A 19,172-nucleotide genomic window follows, 5' to 3' on the forward strand; every position below is an offset into this window, starting at 1 on the left:
AAGCCCTGCAATCTGCACACTGGGGGGGGGGGTACCCACCACAAGCCCTGAGGGAAACATTGTGGCTTTATATTATTTATTGGCTACCCCCCAAAACAAAACATTTATTATTATTACACCGCTAGTGTACCTGTCAGTCACAATTTAATATAACCTCACAGGTAAGAGGAGGATATTCCCAAGTCAAGTTCCAACACTTGTGAAATCACTGGTTGGATTTAGGAAGCTTATTCACAAGCTGGTGTGTACAACGTGTACATATATGATGTATTTTGGGCATTTAGGACAAATCACTGGAATTATTATCACATGCCCTTATTATGATGTGTAAAGTCTCCATGGCTCAGCTCCACTTGCTGACAAAGAATTCACTCCCCTACTTTCCTATTGCTTGCCCCGATTAAGCAATCTGTATCCTTGCTCCTTTAACACCACTGGAAAATGTGATGCTATCTAGGCTCCCTAGCCATGGGGATAAGTAAGTATCCTGCTGCTCTTAGTGCTGTGACTAGTTGTGTGAGCAATGGAAGCGTTCCTTCCTTTCAAACAAACAACTCTCAATACGCACCCAATGTGACTTGTTCATGCAAGCTGAGAAACCATTTTTAAAACAACCTCTGTACAACACCACTCTGTGGAGTCAATCTTCTCTTAATAAGGATTGACTTGAAGCTGTGTATGTGCAGTTTGTTGTGGCCCTTTGAGCAGTTTCTGGACAAAATGTTCTAAATCAGCTTTCACCAACCTGGAACCCATCAGATGTATGGGACTACAAAACTGGCCAAGGCCGATGGGAGTTGTGGTCCAAAATATTTGGAGGGCACCAGGTTGGCTAAGGCTGTTCAAAATGGTTTCCTCATAGTTGACCATAATGAAGGCTTCTATTCTGCATTTGGATTTTGGGCATATCATTCTTAGGACTGCTAACATTACCATAAATGTCAACTCAGTTGGGAAGCTGTGGCTATTTTTGCGTATTTATTCATGTTTGACAAGTGTCAAAGATGTCAAAGATATTCTTCATTCCAAACGCTTGTTAAATAAAATAGGAAATTCTTTCCAGTAGCACCTTAGAGACCAACTGAGTTTGTTCTTGGTATGAGCTTTCGTGTGCATGCACACTTCTTCAGAAGAAGTGTGCATGCACACAGCTCATACCAAGAACAAACTCAGTTGGTCTCTAAGGTGCTACTGGAAAGAATTTCCTATTTTGTTTCGACTATGGCAGACCAACACGGCTACCCGCTTGTTAAATAGTAAATGTTGTCTTAAAAGCTGGCAACTTTAACCACAATGGTACAACATTCATGCAATTAGATTATTTTTTGTGCACTGCTTCACACTTGCTGCCCTTAGCTATCTTGTATATTATCATTCATACTTCCAGTCCCCAATAATCTCTCACAAATGCATCACAAAGTATGGAATTTCAAAGAAAGATATAATATGCAAAGTATCTAATAGAAAAAGATAAGCTTCCTAGTAAATGGTATAATCCAAAACTGTATACTCCCAAGGAGAATTTAAAGCATTAATATTGGAAAGCCACAATTTGTACCCAAAGGATTGAAAAAAGGCCTATATTTTGTGAACACATCAACACTGATCTCAAATCCTATATGAAGTGAGAAAGTGCAACCCGGTCCTTGCTTATGCATTAGACCAGGCATAGGCAAACTCGGGCCTCCATATGTTTTGGAACTACAATTCCCATCATCCCTGACCACTGGTCCTGTTAGCTAGGGATGATGGGAGTTGTATTCCTAAAACATCTGGAGGGCCAAGTTTGCCTATGCCTGCATTAGGCTTAGCATGCATAGGGGATATGCATGCATGAAATCCAACATACATAGGCCTAATCAAAGGAACCTGCACACTGAAAAACAAAGGTAATTGGGTCATGTGATGCCTATGCAAACTTCAAAGTGTGAATTACAAGTAGGGCTGTGACCATGATAAGTGTTAAGGGATGACAGAATGACCCCAACCCATCAACACAAACAGTGACATTGTTGATTGCATGCCAGATACCCGAGACCCAATGGCCACTTGAACAGAGCGTGGCATCTGCTTCCCTCTCCTCCACAACAGCTGGTCACCACTGCCGGTACTGATAGTGCTGACCATCCACTGAGTGGAATGGCTTGTGGAAAGATTTGAGGGGGAAGCCCACTTTCAATTGCAGATTTCTCTTGCTGCATTAGGGTGACTGTCAGTCACACACTTTGAACCTATCAGCTTATAATATATAGTTCCACCATTGGCATAATTGGCATAATTATAATCCCGCAAAGGTTCAGAAAGCAATCATCTAATCATTTGTGACATAATTATAGTATTGCTATTATATGTTTATATATAACAAGATGTAATATCAATGTCCTAAAGCCAAAATTATATGTAATGTAATAAAAGCTGTAGCAGAATCATATCCAACAATTTTAAATGCAAAACTGTAGACCAGCAGAACATGCTTTTGTATCTTTTCTTTAACAAAAGGGCAAACATCCCCTTTTGGGTCAGGGTACTCAAGAAGGTGTCTTCAGGTATGCTTGGTGGAGGCTGAATTATCTGGGTCCATTTCAGTTTGGCTCATTCTTCTCAGCTTCTCAGCAGCTTTGGGTATCAAGGAATTGAGAGGTTGTGGGTGGTTCTGCTCCTACCTCAAGGGCCGTTTCCAGCAAGACGTTATGGAGAGGCACTGTTCAAGGACATGGGAGCTTTCCTATGGCATCTCAGAGGGTTCCATCTTATCCTTCATACTATTTACTATCTACATGTAGCCACTGGCAGCTGTCATCAGGAGATGCAGTCAGGATAACTCAGCTGGTACATCATGAGACTATTAATATCAGGGCTGTGGGTCCATGCCCCATGTTGGGTGAAAGATTCCTGTATTGGAAGGAGTTGGAGTAGATAACCCTTGTGGTCCCTTCCAGCTCTACAATTCTCTCTCTCTCTCTCTCTGATTTGGAGTGCAGTGTCACCAGTACTGTATGTATACAATATCCAGCTCTATCTCTCTGTTCCATCTGAATCAGCAGAGGTGCCTAAAGTGCTAGGCAGCTGTTTGGAGACAGTGATGGGCTGCATGTGGATCAACACATTGAATGTGAATCCTGAAAAGACAGTGTGTTGTTTGTCCCAAGTTCTCCATTCCAAGAGATGGGGAAATTACCACATAGATTGTTTTCTTAGTTGCTTGATGTACAAAATAAGTAGACAGCAAAAATAAAAATAAAATAAAAATCACAGCTCTGAATTCTCAACTCACTCTGCTTCTTACTTCAAACTCAAACTTACTACAAACTGTTTCTTTGTTTACTCCACTGGATCCTAACAGCATTGCTCCCCCTCTCCAGATAGCTAGAGAATAGCGGCAGGGAATTATTTTGTCTCAGACTACTCATCAATGCAAGCACGATATAATTTAGCCAGAAAAGATACATATTTGAGGTGATACAACTTTTCCTGGAATGAGCAATCAGTGGGTGTGCATGCAATGGGACTGTCCCATGGGAGGAGTATAGTTGTGCAAGCAAACCTGGGAACTGGAAACAAAAGCTTATAAGCTCTTCCTCTGACCTGCAAGAAGGCAAAGTGGGAAAAGGGGAATGCAAGAGTCCAAAACCTGTCATAGTTAATTAATACAGTGGAAAATCACTGTTCCCCATTATATCGGAACAGGGCCTTAAAGCTTTCTAAGACCCTTAGAAGTCTGTAGATGTGAACTTGTCACTGTTCTTAGAACAGTGAACTCAGCTGGAATTGTAATTCCATGTCTGCAAAGTAACTGTGCTGTTTCTCAATCTCATTTTCCGCTGATGAATGTGATAAGGGCAAGATCCATTGTATCTTGGTTTTAATTCTAAAAGAGCACTATCCTCACTGGGATTCAGTAGCTGGCTTTATCAAGATATCCTCTTTCATGGTGCAGCAATGTTCCTTCTTTGAAATGCTAAGGTTATGGATGATAATTAAAAGATTAAAAGCTGTAGACCGTGACAGTAGCTGCCTTAAGAATTATAATAGCCACATGGTGTTAAACTGAGTGCATTCTTCAGGTTGCAGCGATTGCGGAACATTATCAGAAAGTACCAGTAAACTGATTTGCAGGATGTATATATGTGTAAATAAACCATATATCATAAAGACACCACAGTCTCCACTGTCCCTCATTCCAAGGGAACACTACTTTCTTTCCACTGACACAAACAATGTTTGCTGGATATTCCAACAGTCAGGAGTAAAATTAAAGTAGACCTATGCATGCCTGTTCTATTTTATGCAGGGAGGTATGTTTTCTCTCCTCTGCATTATGTCAAAACCAAATCATTTTTTTTAGATGGTAGACTTTTTGTGAGTACAAGAGCCTCTGAATAACCATACGGCAAAATAAAATATTAATTTGGAAAGTCCCTGGTAAGGTTTATTTAGGTAAAACAGAATGTAAATTCAGGTATCTAAGGGGCAGGGGAAAGCTGGTGTGCTAACTCATGCACCGTTTCAGCTTAAGGTAATGTATGCTATAAGCAGAACAAATTATTTATGATTTATCTAAAGCACCTTTCAAAGTGAATTCCTCTTTCTGTTCTCAGGAAAGCAGATTGTTCCAGGTGGCTGGGTAGGAGACCCAGCTTAGAAAAACAAACTCATTTGCTAGGGATAAAATTGTTTGATGTAAGAAAACATCACCCTGTGAGGTAGGTTACGCTAAGTGATAATGGCTGGTATGAGGCTACTGGATGAGTTTTATGACTAACAGTGCAATCTGACGCATGCTTACTCAAAAGTAAGTCTCACTGAGCTCAGTGGGACTTAATGCCCAGGAAAGGTGTTTATGATGGCAACCTTCGTGAAATTTTGAACCCATGTCTCTCAAGTCTATATCCAGAACTATAAACTATACCACACCGACTCTATGATATAGACATCTGAGGTCTGGATAAATGAAATATGTGTGTGTGTGTTTCCGCAGTTGCATTTGTGATTTTAAAGTTAAGACCGACTGCTATCATGAGCTTTGTTCGCTCTAACCATGTGTATACTCCCGTGAAGGCACAGATGGTTAGTAAAATGACAGCTATAAATACCTCTAGCAAATGTTTTCATGATTTGTTTTTGATGTGAATCCCATGCATAATGTAAATGTTAGCTGCGGCCCAATTCTGTAATATTTTCAGATCGCAGACTACGGCTCTTGTATGCTTGTTCTCAGGAGTACGTCTGTAGTCTAATTGAGAGAACGTAAGTAATAAAAAGATATGCACTTCTGGTATTACAGGTCAAGGCTAAAACAACCTTTACTAAACACAAGCTTTCTGTTAAAAAAAATGTAGCATTGCCTTCACTAGGTGTTCATAATGGGATTTTGCAGAAGCATTTTATCTTTGTCAGAGTTCTACACCTGCTGAAATATCACCTTTCAGCTACACATCATCTTGGAAAGCACACAGAACAGAGAACATTGAATAGAAAAGTTGTGCCGTTGTAATTGTAGCTTAACACACATTCTTTGCTTCTTTCTTTTCCAGGCCCTGAATGCCTGCTTCTATTTCATTAAATAAAAAAGGGAGACCTCGTCTTGATGGCATACTTCTGGATTAAAAGGGATGCTTTTTTTTTTTTAACAGAACTGAAACAGTACTAAGCTCACGTGACTGATTAAGCAATGCAATTTTCCAGCATATTCAAGAAAGCCTCTTTTACAGGGCAACTATAAAATGAAGTACCTGGGACTGTCAGGCAAGTAACAGCCTGGCTGAAACAGAACTTCATCTCTGGCCCCTGCATCACTTTGAAATCTTCTCCAGAGGTTTGGAGGAAAACCACTGCGCATGCACAGATTTAGTTAAAAACTAATATTCTGACCCCAAATACAACCCATTGTTGTTGTTCAGTCGTTCAGTCGTGTCCGACTCTTCGTGACCCCATGGACCAGAGCACGCCAGGCACGCCTATCCTTCACCGCCTCCCGCAGTTTGGCCAAACTCATGTTAGTAGCTTCGAGAATACTGTCCAACCATCTCATCCTTTGTCGTCCCCTTCTCCTTGTGCCCTCCATCTTTCCCAACATCAGGGTCTTTTCCAGGGAGTCTTCTCTTCTCATGAGGTGGCCAAAGTACTGGAGCCTCAACTTCAGGATCTGTCCTTCTAGTGAGCACTCAGGGCCGATTTCCTTGAGAATGGATAGGTTTGATCTTCTTGCAGTCCATGGGACTCTCAAGAGTCTCCTCCAGCACCATACATAGAACACAACCCATAGAACACAAGTAAAACCTGAACATCAGATTTTTGGGGGATTTTACTTGGGGGTGAAGAGTTATTTTTAATGCAAGATGGCTTGGGGTCTTTTTGGGGGGACTGACAAGCAGCTCATATAGAATGTTACAAATTAATAAGGAGTGGTGCAACTCCATGCCAGTCAATATCCCACTCCACACTTTCTTTATTACTTCTAACTATTATAGAATCATAGAACTGTAGAGTTGGAAGGCACCCTAAGGATCATCTAGTCCAACCACTTTGCAATTCAACGATCCTACAGGGGAATCGAACCTGCAACCTTGGTGTTATCAGCCCCACACTCTAACCAACTGAGCTACCCACATGTCAATCATATTTTGAATCACAGTCCATTCCACCAAAGTCTTAAAAAGAAATGGTGTTTCCAAGTTAAAATGTCAAGATTACAAATAGCTTTGGCTGCGTATGTTTCAACACAGTTTCACAAGCTATCAGATCTTTTTTTTAAAAAAATAAGAAAGCACAGCCTTAACTCACTGGCATTTCTTGAAAGAAGATCAAGAGCCTTTTATATTCCTCCTTCAGTCAAAGGTGTAAGGTGAGCCAGGTGTATTCATGGGCTTAATAATACACATCACTCTAGAAATGGCAAAAAAACATACATTGCTCAACCTGTTCTGTGCCTTCAACTGGTACTGACATAGGTGTAAAGCCACAAAGGACAGTGAGGCCATCTGAAATCGATAGAAAGAAGACTCACTGATGCACAACCTATTCTGACTCCTCTAACACAGTGCAGCAGGGCTGGATCTACACACATTTTTTAAAAAGTTTCAGAAAAATGCGTAGTAAACCTCATAATGGGAAATCACGTTGGCAAAAGACAGAACTCTACAGTGCCATCTGATGGCAGCGTTGTAACATATTTTAAATGATTTTCTTTACTAATGTAGCTGAGTTTGAACTCTCTCTAAGGGATGACAAGATGATTAGGTAAAGGTAAAAGGACCCCTGACCATTAGGTCCAGTCGTGTCCGACTCTGGGGTTGCAGCGCTCATCTCGTGTTAATGGCCGAGGAAGCCGGCGTACAGCTTCCGGGTCATGTGGCCAGCATGACAAAGCCGCTTCCAGAGAACCAGAGCAGCGCACAGAAACGCCAGTTACCTTCCCGCTGGAGCGGTCCCCATTTATCTACTTGCACTTTGACGTGCTTTCAAACTGCTAGGTGGGAAGGAGCTGGGACCAAGCAATGGGAGCTCACCCCGTTGCGGGGATTCGAACCGCTGACCTTCTGATCAGCAAGCCCTAGGCTCTGTGGTTTAACCCACAGCACCACCCGCGTTTAAAGCAGACTAATTAAAACATCAGCCCTATATTCATATGTGTCTGGATCCTCCAGGAAGCCTGAAAGCTGGGTTTGAAAGCAGATGGGCATTTGCCCCTTGTTGATCTTAAGCATCAGGAATTCAGTGGTATACTGCCTTTGAATCTGAAGGCTGCAAAAGCCAATTACCAATAGCTGTTGATTGAGGTTCCATTAGTTTCCTTTATCCATCTAAGCCAGTGGAAATCAAAGCATACGAAAGCGAATCCCATAATAGATCAAGTCTGCATTGTGCAAAGGAGTGCTTTCTCTCGCCTGACCTGGATCTATTGCTTTTCAATTTCACTGGATGATCCCTAACATTACGAGACAGGGGATGGGGGAAAGTTATCCCTGGCCAACTTTTCCTAAACATTCTCCTCCCCTGCTGAGTCACTTTCCCCCTTAAATGTAAAAAAAAGCCCCAGATGCTGCAGCCTTTCCATGGAGGACATCTGGATCATTTGGGGGGGGGTGTCCTTTCTTGGTCCTTTTGGAACATTTATACCATCATTTGGGGATGGGCTGAATGAAATGTATGCAGCAATCCAAACATGGCTGCATCACAAACTTATATAAAGGCATGGTACTGGCAGCTTTTCTGGCAGCCCTTTCCCTAATAATCCCTGGCGTGGAATTTGTTTTTTCAATGTGGCCACATGCTGAGTGAACAATTTCATCGAGCCACCCTCTGCAGAGCTATGCCGTTTTCTTCCTCAGCTCTTTTGTGTGCTTAGCAGTTTTATCTTTAATCATGCTTCCCACTAATATACCCGGAATGAACATTTAAGCTAACCAATCTGTAACTTCATGGATTTCCATATATCCCTTTTAAAAAGCTGACATTAGCTGGATTAGCACATCCCAATATACAGGTGAAACTTGAAAAATTAGAATATCGTGGAAAAGTCCATTTATGTAAGCAATTGTTTTCATTAGCTACTGGAGTTTAATATATGAGATAGACTCATGACATGTAAAGCGAGATATGTCAAGCCTTTGTTATAATTGTGATGATTATGGCATGCAGCTGATGAAAACCCCAAAGTTGAAATTGTTAATTTGGGGTTCTCGTCAGCTGTACACCATAATCATCACAATTATAACAAATAAAGGCTTGACATATCTCGCTTTGCATGTCATGAGTCTATTGCATATCTTAGTTTCACCTTTTAAGTTGAATTACTGAAAGAAATGAACCTTTCCACGATATTCTAATTTTTTGATTTTCACCTGTACATAAACTGCGGCACAAGGCAATGGTGACCAGTTTACTCTTCCCATTTCCTTCCCACTCATCTGCAGAGAAAACAAGCCATGATCACCGGCTGAGTGTTACATCCAAACCAGAGATTGTAGCTTGCTCTGCTCAAATGAACCACAATTGGCAAACCAGGAACAAACATTGGCATACACTACCACATTTTGGGTGGTGGGTTTTGTGTGTGTGTGTGTGTGTGTGTGTGTGTGTTGAGTAAAACAAACCACAACCCCTGGTTCACACATAAGGCTAAGACAGTTTTTTGTTTCCCAACAAGAATGGGAAGAAGCAAAGCAGGCATGATAAATTAATGCATGGTAAACTGTAGAACTGTAGAGTTGGAAGGGGTCACAGGGGTCATCTAGTCCAACCCTCCACAATGCAACCCTCATCCAATCTGAACCCATACCAGACCCTGCTTAGCTTTGCAAATGTGCTATCAGTTTTAATGCTGCACCACTAGGAGGATCTGCAACTCAACATGACGTGCAAAAACAGTGGAACCTCAGGTTACGTACACCAGGGGTGGCCAACTTCCAAATGACAGCGATCTACTCACAGAGTTAAAAACTGGCTGTGATCTACCCCCTTTTGGGGGGTTCAGGTCGAGATTGTTGAGCTTTTTTTTTTTTAGGAAGGAAAGCCATCCATGTTTTTTTGGGGGGGGGGGGGGGGTTGGGTCAAACTGGAGCTTTTTTTTAGGAAGGAAAGCCCTGATTTGGGGGCTTCAGTGCAAAGATGTAGAGCTTTTTTTAGGGGAGCCAAAACTGCTGAGCTTCTTTGTGGGGAGCCAGTGATCTACCAATGATCTACCACAGACATTCAGTGATCTTCCAGTAGATCACGATCTACCTGTTGGACATGCCTGACGTACACAATCCGTTCCAGGTTGCGGTACGTAACGCGGCTGTGTGTATCACGAACGCACGGAAAAAACCCAAAAAACCCCAGAAGAAGCACGATTTGAGCGCTTCTGCGCATGTGTGAAGTGCACAGAACGCTTCTGCACATCTGAGGGTCGCACACACTCTGGAAACACTTCTGGGTTGCGGGCATTCGCAACTCAAACGCCCACAACACGGGGTGTGCGTAACCCAGGGTACCACTGTACAGCCATTATGTTGGCTACATTTCAGACTTTCAGCAACGAGGCTGATTTTTATGGCAAGTTGCATATTTTTCTTAGAAGGTCAGCATTTTCATATTTCAGCTCTTTATGAACCCTGGGTAGATGCCATCTGGATCCACTGACTTGTTAATTTTGTAGTCTACTTATAAGCCCTAGAACTTCATGTCTCTTCACTTCTCCTTCAGTTCCTCAGCTACCCTCCCTGGAAATAAATGCTTCAGGTATGGATTATTTCCCACAATGAAATCCAAAGGAAGTAATACACAGTATTCACCTTCTTTGCAATCCCTCTGTCCTATAGCTGAGGCCAGAGGTCAGTACAAAATGCAACCTAGGCAAGATGGACAGCAACTAAACATCTGCCTCTAATTTGCACTCTGATTATCTATGCTAAGAAGATATTGTTTCTATGACCACCTGCAGTTCTGCTTCTAAACTATCAAGCTAAATTCTACACATACAGCTTGTTATAGGTTTGATGCCACAGGCAATTATTCCATTAAGGAAACAGCCTCTGGCATATCCCACTTCTTTATAATTTATAATGGGGTTGAAATTGAACACCATAGGAATAAAATAATTTGAGAGCACAAGCCTGGCCACATGGAGAGAAAGTTATTGCCTACCCAGATTCTGCAGATATAGAACAATAGTTTTGCTGGCTCTAAATGCTTGACGTAGGAAGCCGCCACACCAGGTCAGACTATTTGGCAATCTAATGCCAGGAGTTGGCAACATTTTCTTCTCTCAAGAGCGCCACATGCGAACTCTGGGCAGGGCCAAAGCAAAACATTCCTTTATCTCTCTCTTTCTGGCATTCTGTTCTCTCTCTGGACACATTCACACCATATATCTAAAGCACTATGACAGCACTTTTACGGCTTCTCCCAAAGAATTCTAAGAGCTGTAGTTTAAGGGTATTGAGAGTTGTTAGGAATCTTTATTCCTCACACAGAGCTACAATTTTTAGAGGCTAGCTACTGCAGATATATACACTGCTTTCCAATCACAGGCTCTGCTGGTAGGCTACACCAAGTCATGGAGCCCCTTAGACACGCAACACAGAATAATATAATCAAAGATGTTTTTAGTTGGAAAGGACCAAGAGGGTCATCTAGTCCAACCCTCTGCAATGCAGGCATATTTTGCCCAACATGGGGCTCGAATCCACAACCCTAAGAGTCTCATGCTACTCCTAAAGTAAAGGGTAAAGGGACCCCTGACCATCAGGTCCAGTCGTGTCTGACTCTGGGGTTGTGGCGCTCATCTCGCTCTGTAGGCCAAGGGAGCTGGCGTTTGTCCGCAGACAGCTTCCGGGTCATGTGGCCAGCATGACAAAGCCGCTTCTGGCGAACCAGAGCAGCGCACGGAAACGCTGTTTACCTTCCCGCTGGAGCAGTCCCTATTTATCTACTTGCACTTTTGGGGGTTCTTTTGAACTGCTAGGTGGGCAGGAGCTGGGACCGAGCAACGGGAGCTCACCCCGTGGCAGGGATTCGAACCGCCGACCTTCTGATCAGCAAGCCCCTGGACTCTATGGTTTAACCCACAGCGCCACCTGGGTCCCTATGCTACTCCTACCTATCTGCAATAAAATCCCATCTTCCCCAAGGAGCCTTAGGAGCAACACCACGCTTTACAAGTTAACCCTATTATCCCCAAATGAACAGACACAAAAGATATGCAACGGACAAGAGAGATATGCAATCCATTATGACACACAACAGTTCTCACAAGCAAGGTCCTTATGAACAGCTCAGGACAGTAAGGGACATCATTGCTATTTGAATTCCATAGAATATTACAGGATTCAGATCAGAAGTATTCTTCAAGGACATGCCATGGAACACCTGAATCAAGCCCACAGGTGGACCATGGACCAGAGTTTAGGAACCCCTGGAACAGGTGAAGGGTGAGCTATAAACATGTTAAATAAACGAATATCTATTTTAGCTTACGCACTAAATTAATTAAATAAATTAACTATTTAAATTATAGATCTGGACATTTTAGTATTAGTTCATACCTTACTTAAATCAAGGTAGGAAAACATTCAGTGCTTAACCTCTGTCGGTCCTAAAAGCAAATGCTGCAAAGCTTGATTTACCTCCTCTGCTCCAACAATTGGCTGTATGCTCTCCCCGTGATTAATCAATTTCACAACAAATTGCTCTCATAGTTCATGTTGTGAAAAAGGGACTTAACAACACTACATCATTAAGTGTGATTTATGAGGCACGCTGGAAAGAGCCACTTACCAGAGCTTGCAAAGTGAGGCCACGATTAAACGCGCATTTTTCGCTGTAATTTCTTAACAACTGGGTGCTTACTGCTTGGCAGTTAACCTACATATGGGAGAAACTGTCGGTTCTTTCCGCCAAGATGACCAGTGATGGAGCAGCTGATTATCTTAATACACTTGAAACAAAGTAGAAAATTCTTTCCAGTAGCACTTGAGAATACACTTGAGTTAAATGACACTAAGAAGCAGCTGACAAGAACTATGTCTACGTCTGGTGAACCCAGTCTTATTGGTATTGGCCACCACCTTGCATGGTATAAGTAAGTCAGCATTCAGAGTTCTGTCTTGGTTCTGAAATTTTACATTTCGGCTCTACATTCTTGCAACATTCCAGTAGTACAGGCATGGGGAACCTGTGACTCTCCAGCAGTCACTGGACTCCAATTCTCATCCAGCATGATCAATGGTCACAGGTGATGGAAATTGAAGTCCAATCACACCTGGAGGGCCCATCTTTGCACTTGTATAAGTTAGAAATTCTTTGTACCTGTTGACGTAGGATTGTGATAGGTATTGCCGCTCCTGCCCCCAATATCTAATATGTGCAAATTTTGCACAACCTGGCAGTTCCACAGTTGCATGTGCTCCGTCGCAAGTTGCATACATACACCACAATCTTTTTTAAAATGATTATTTGTATGCTGCCTTTCCAGTTAAAACCATGCTTAAGGTGGCATACAACATGGGGGGAAATCACATAATTACAAACAGGATATGTCGCAGCACCAGTGCAACACAATACTTTTGTGACACTGCACTGATGCAAGGCTGTTTGCATAGTATTTGGCTGATAAAACACTTGTGTGACTGTGACAGAGTCCCTACTCCACTGACTTAAAAAACACAGTAAGATTCAAGGACTTTAATTCTCTGGCAGCGATTTATGTCTATTACGCTACCACAACATCCATGCAGCAGCAGTTTAATAAAATCATCCTTTGTGACACTGCTCTGGAGAAGCAGTTTTACCTCTTATTCCAGGTGGTGCAGCAAGTCATAACACCCAGACACAAGTTGCTTAAATCCAATTATTGCAACTTTACTGATTTGTGGATCCGATTATGTTTTATACTGCCTTAGAGTGATATGGTATCTTCAGGTAAAGGGGCATGGATCATCATAGGGAGATGAATCGTTTCACTTTTAGGGTTTATCATGCAATTACATCTTTGCCAAGACAGTATAAGCACTTTTTCTATGACAGCAAGCACAGGAAGTTGTAAAATTTAAATGTCACTCAACTGAATTCCAATAATGTTGAGGAGGGAAACTACATAGATGAGAGAATGCAGAATTCTAGAAGCCTGATCAACAACAACCTTCTGGTGCCAGAAATTGTTTCAAATACTACTTAAGGGAGGCGTAGCCAAATGTTGTTGTCCATTACCTCCAGCCAGCAAGACCAACGGTTAGGGATAAGAGGTGGTGTAGTCCTGCAACATCTGAAGGGTCACAGGTTCCTCACCCCTAACCTGACATCAATGATGTGAAACCTTAAACAGATTCATGGAAATTGGTGGGACTTAAGAATTAAGTCCCCCTAAGTTCAACAGGACTTACTCTCTAGCAAGTGTTTTTCTTGGGATGGCAGCCTTGCACTGTCTACTTACTCAGAAATAAGCCCCATTGAGTCCACTGAGGCAAATGAACATAGGATTGCAGTCTTAATGGCTCTGAATACAGCTGTTCAAGATTTGAAGTACAGTAGTTAATAAGCACAATATGCCATATCTCAGTTTCACTGCATACATTATCTTTTTCATGTGTACACACAGTGCATGTGCTAAAACCATAATGCACAGCAAAGGCATGTTGTGTGTGCTTTGGCAGACACAGACATGGACACAAAACACACAGAGCTTAGAGCTCCCTACAATCTGAAATAAGTGGGAAGGTTCTTGATCCTATTAACAAGCAAGCGATTAACAGCAATATTAACATAATCTCTCAAATCCATAGGAGCACAGCCTCCTTGAGCTCTTTATAGGCATCGCATGGTTTTATCTTCTGTTTACCTCTGGAGTTGTTTTACTACAAAGCTAATTTTCTTTCACTTTAAAGAATTGTGATGGAATGATGAAAGAGAGATCTCACTGGTTATGAGCAAATACAGGTTTGTTAGTCTTTAAACTGCCTTTTCAAATATTGGTTTGTCAAAATGAAAAAGCTAAATCATATTGAAAAAGGAAGCCATTAAAAAACCTGCAGCAACCATATCCCATGTTTCCCCTTATCAGGTTTGTTCTCACAGTGGAAACAGACTCTTAATTTACACCCTCTGCTGTTCAAATATGAGACATGTTTTGCAAAACACACAGGACTGCTGCCCTTGTATTATGTTCAGCTACTTGCAGTGTGTATGAATGAGACAGATTCTGTCCATTAAGAGGGGATGAAGAGGCTTGAAGATGTCCGGTTGTTTATTTTTAACCACACCTCCAAGACACCATTAACCTTGCATAACGATTTTATATATTTGCTAGATGAGCTGGGTTAGCCCAAAGCAGTGAAAACTGTTTCATTAGCCAAAACGATACACCATAAATCCATTGCTTCTTGTAGCAGTTGTGCTCACAACCTGTGTATGTAGGTCAGAGAGAGATGTATGTAGGCCAGCAACAATATATGCATGCCCATTGTGTGGAACAAAACTAAACAGTAATGAACATTAACATTGTGTTTTATATGCATTAGAAAGTGCCTGGCTTCCTATCTGTGTCCTTAAAACTGTTTGCACAAAACATTTAAGGAGAAAAATAGATTATCACAAAATCACAAAGCAGTTGTTGTTTTAAGAAAATACTCAAAAGGAGACACTCTGTGATGTCGACTTTGAAAACCTAGATCACTTCCACCTGCTTAATTCTGAATGACACATTAAACCATGCACTCCCTTAGAGCCCCAAGAAAATATTATTGCTGCAGTGCCCTTCACACCTGGGAATGTGTGTGCTACTAAAACTCAAGACAAGAGATTGTTTACATGGTGATGGCTAGCTTTTGAAAGCAATGCTGCTTATGGTTTCTACATCTAATAAAAATGTGGCACAGATAAATAACCAGGGTAGTATCCTATCAGTTCCTATTACCAAAATGCCACTCACACATTTTTTTAACGCTGAGACTTGAAAGCAAGAAGAGAACTTGATGGCATTTCACGTGTGTGTTTGACGTTGTCATTTTTGCCTGCCCAGTTTTAAAGCACATCAAAATTCACGTTAACTTCACTCTGGCACATGGGCATATCATTAGAGCAGTCCCAAAATGAGTGATCCAGGAGAAAGCCAATCCCATTCATGGAAATAATTCCGCAGGAAGATCACATACCCCCCCCCATAAGCAGTATTACTAGGGAAGCTGTCCACTGCTAGTATTCTCTGATACCTCATATGCAAGGCAAGAAGCAATTTCCCTACCTAATTATTATTCCTTTCCTGGAGGGCTCACCTCCTAACATTCTCAACAAACATATCACATGTAACAACCACAGCTTTGCTCAACTGTTCCGAATTTCTACCATTTCCACGTGCTCTGCGGCCAAGAGTCACATTTCCCTAAAGCCTCTGAAAAGCAAAGCTTCCTCCTGCATTTATGAGAACCATTAATGAAAGCTCGTCTGATGAACCGTTCCACTTGCAATGCCAGGCTGCGTGCTTCGTGTGTGAACGCTCGCTCGCGTGTTTAGGAAGGATTTCGATGCAGGCGAAGAGCAAGATTCTTATTTATCAGCAGTGTCCCTAACGCACTGGGGATGATGAGGAAAGAAGAAAAGGCTGAGTTTGGCAGCAGCTAGTTTAAAATTCGGAAGATGGCCGAGCCTTTCGATGCATGGCTTCCCGCTCCCCCCCCTTAAATTCCCGCTCGTCATTCTGCACAACACACACTCAAGCAGAACTACTCCGACCGTCCCATGAACGCATTGGAGCCCTTACCGTCCCCTCGCAAGCTGGTCTCTGTCACCGATCTCCAAACGCGCCCTTGAAGAAAGCCTCAGGCAGCGCGCAAGACACTTGAGCACTTCAGCTAGGGTGTGTGTGTGTGTGTGTGTGTGCGTGCGTGCGTGCGTGTCTTGCGTGTTTTAAAAGTCAAACCCTCCTCCGGAGCTGCTGGCCAGGAGTGGCGAGAGGGAGGCGAGCTTCTCCCCAACCCAGCCACCCTCACCCCGGGAGGAGCTCCCTCTCTCGCCCGGGAGGAGGGCACGGGGCAGCAGCGGATCCAGCTGCGGCGGCTGCTGCTCCTCCTCGGGCGTGCCCTAGAGGGAGGGTCCCGCGCGCGCCGACGGAGCCGGCCAAAGCGGGATGCAGGCAGCTCGGCAGAAAGGGCTACAAAGCGGGAAGAAGCGAGAGAGGTGGGCTCGGGTAGGATGGGCGCGGAGGAAAGCGCGGGTCCTTACCTCGAAGGGACCTTCAGCGTGGATTTCCCAGCCATTAGCAGGGCGGGATGCTCTTCCGCAGAGGGAGGAGGAGAGGCAAGGCAGACAACGCTCCGCCACTTCTGGTAGCTTCCCCCGTCCTACTTGGCCGGCTTTAGTACACCACAGCCCTGCCCTTTGCCGCCCTCTCCGCGCCCGCCTCCTTTTCAGGCTCTCCCTCCCGCGAATAGCAGGAGGCAGAAGGAGCCACATGGGAGTCGCCCGCTTCTGGCGCCAAGAGCTGCTCTGGAGGCTGCTGGTGGCTGAGGGAAGAGCTTGAAGGCCAGTGGGACACCCAGATTCAGATCTCCACTCCACCTTGTGGGTCAGCCACTATGGATAGGGCTGTTCACACGTTACGCTGAGACGTGCGAGGAGCCTGTAGGCATGTGCGAATGTCGTCATTAAGGGTGTTCACGTGTTACATCCGGGGAGCCTGCAGTGGGTGTGCAGCAGCTTGCTGATAGTTTTACAATTACTCCTACTTGTATACACAATAGCTGAGCCGTGCAAATCAACAAGCGTACACACTTTTGTACGAACACTTCTGTGGCATGTGTGTGAAAGTGACATGGAGCAAGGGGCCCCCGAGAAAAGTTTCTGTCGTAACACTAGAACTCGTGGATGGCTTTAAAAGGCGATGAGACAAACTGGGATAAGGGCCATCAATGGTTACCAGCCACAATGGCTATGCTCTGCCTCCACAGCTGGAGACAGTAATGCTTCTGAAAACCAGTTGCTGGAATCCACAGAAGGGGAGAGTGTTCTTGTATGTGGGTTCTGTTTTAAAGTTTCCAACAGGAATCTGGTTGACCACTGTGAGAGCAGGATGCTGAACTAGATGGGTCATTCGCCTGATCCAGCAGGCTCTTTTAGGTTCTTTTGTACAGGGTTCCTGTGCCTGTGTTCAGTGTTTGAAGCCATTGGGACTTCTGTGACCTGCAATGGGATCAAGACAGGACTGCAGGAAACAATTTAAAGCTTTGCACACTAGGATATATTCAATCGATAGTCCCATTTAGAGGTGGGGGGGAGAGATGCCCTGAAGAGAACTGCCAATATTTTGAGACTTATCTTCTTCAAAAAGCCATGCTGCAGCTGCATTCCCATTCTTGCAACTTAATTATCAGTTTCTTAACAATGGTGGATGTTTATGAAAGCCTGAAAACTCAGATCGTGACAAAACTATTAAAATTGCTAGACTGAAATTTGGGCACAGTTCAGTCTGACTGAAATGACAAAAAAGCATGTGGATGTCCACATTTGGGTGCAACATTTGTAAGTGCCTAAAATCCAGTGTGTGTAGTAGGCAAAGATTGCAAAATCCATCTCCAAAGTAAAATCCAGGGGTCACGTGTGCAATGTGGGGTTTATCTGCACTGGAATTTATGTGCATATCCCCTGTTTGAATGCTAGGCTCATCAAACGAACATCTGGTGACATCATAGGTCAGACGAGCAGAGGAAAGGAAGGCATGGTCTCACTCCCCAACCCGCAAAGGCAAGTGACTGGGTTTCACCTGATCTTGCCTGATGTGAAGCATGAAAGTCATAAGAAGAGCCTGTAGGATCGGGCCAATGTCCCAATGTCTCACAATGAGCCAACCAGATACGCATGTGAAACCAGAGGCAGGACCTGAGTGCAGCAGCACTTTCCCCACCTGTGATTCACAGCATATTGCCTCTAATAGCCATTATGGCCAGAGAAGTCATTGCCATATTCTCCAGACTAGCTGCTCAGCACAAAAGCCATTGGAACCTGCCATTAGTCGGTGCAAGGCTACAGCACAACAGTTTTGTTGTGCAACACAACTTCTTTGCAGTCAACTTTCACATGCTCTGTTTCACAGTCTGTTTTCTATTGTTCCACAGAAGCACAAATGCCCTTATACATATTTTTAAAAAACCAGTTGTGGTTAATGGGATTGGTAAGCAAGCGGGGCGTAGCAAGTTAAATTGGTACCCGGGGGCAAAAAAAAATTTGTCACCCCCCCAGAGGCGTAGGAAGGTCAGGTGGTACCCGGTGTGGAAAATTTCTTGTCACACACCCCCACTGATTTCCCCCCCCTGCAAAAATGGTTATTTCATATTTTCTTACAAAGGAATAATAACAAGTAATAATAATAAAAAACTTATTTATATCCTGCCCTCCTGGCCGAAGTCGGGCTCAGGGTGGCTAACATCAGATGCATAACATTGGTATAAAATCAAACAATAATTAAATTACCTCCTAAAAACATCTCAAAATCAAATCAAAGTCTAATTAGATGGCTTTCCACAGGGTTAGTGTTGGGAACAGTAAGTGCTCCACTGAACTGAAATTTCAGCCTTCACAACATAGGAAAACAGCCAAGTAAACAGCTTTTTTGGTGGAGGAGGGTCAAGATATTAACTGATATGCATGAAATTTCATATATAGCTATATAATCCCTAGTATAGTAAGATAAGACCTTTGGAGCA

The 19,172-nt window shown here is 43.2% G+C and overlaps 1 protein-coding gene across 3 annotated transcripts in view; it reads right to left on the reverse strand.

Moving 5' to 3' along the window:
- SPHKAP (SPHK1 interactor, AKAP domain containing) overlaps positions 1-16,831 on the reverse strand; it is an 83,038-nt gene extending 66,207 nt beyond the window's left edge. For 2 of the 3 annotated variants that reach the window (XM_033150332.1, XM_033150330.1), the window contains exon 1: positions 16,696-16,831. In XM_033150332.1, the coding sequence (XP_033006223.1) occupies positions 16,696-16,730 (35 nt within the window). In that variant the 5' untranslated portion in view covers positions 16,731-16,831. Of the gene's footprint in view, positions 1-16,234; positions 16,332-16,695 lie in introns of those variants that run through there. The other variant, XM_033150331.1, reaches the window with a different exon arrangement.
- Between the last annotated feature and the right edge of the window lie 2,341 nt (positions 16,832-19,172).

This window comes from Lacerta agilis, chromosome 5, assembly GCF_009819535.1.
Source record: "Lacerta agilis isolate rLacAgi1 chromosome 5, rLacAgi1.pri, whole genome shotgun sequence".
In the NCBI taxonomy this organism is placed as follows: domain Eukaryota; kingdom Metazoa; phylum Chordata; class Lepidosauria; order Squamata; family Lacertidae; genus Lacerta; species Lacerta agilis.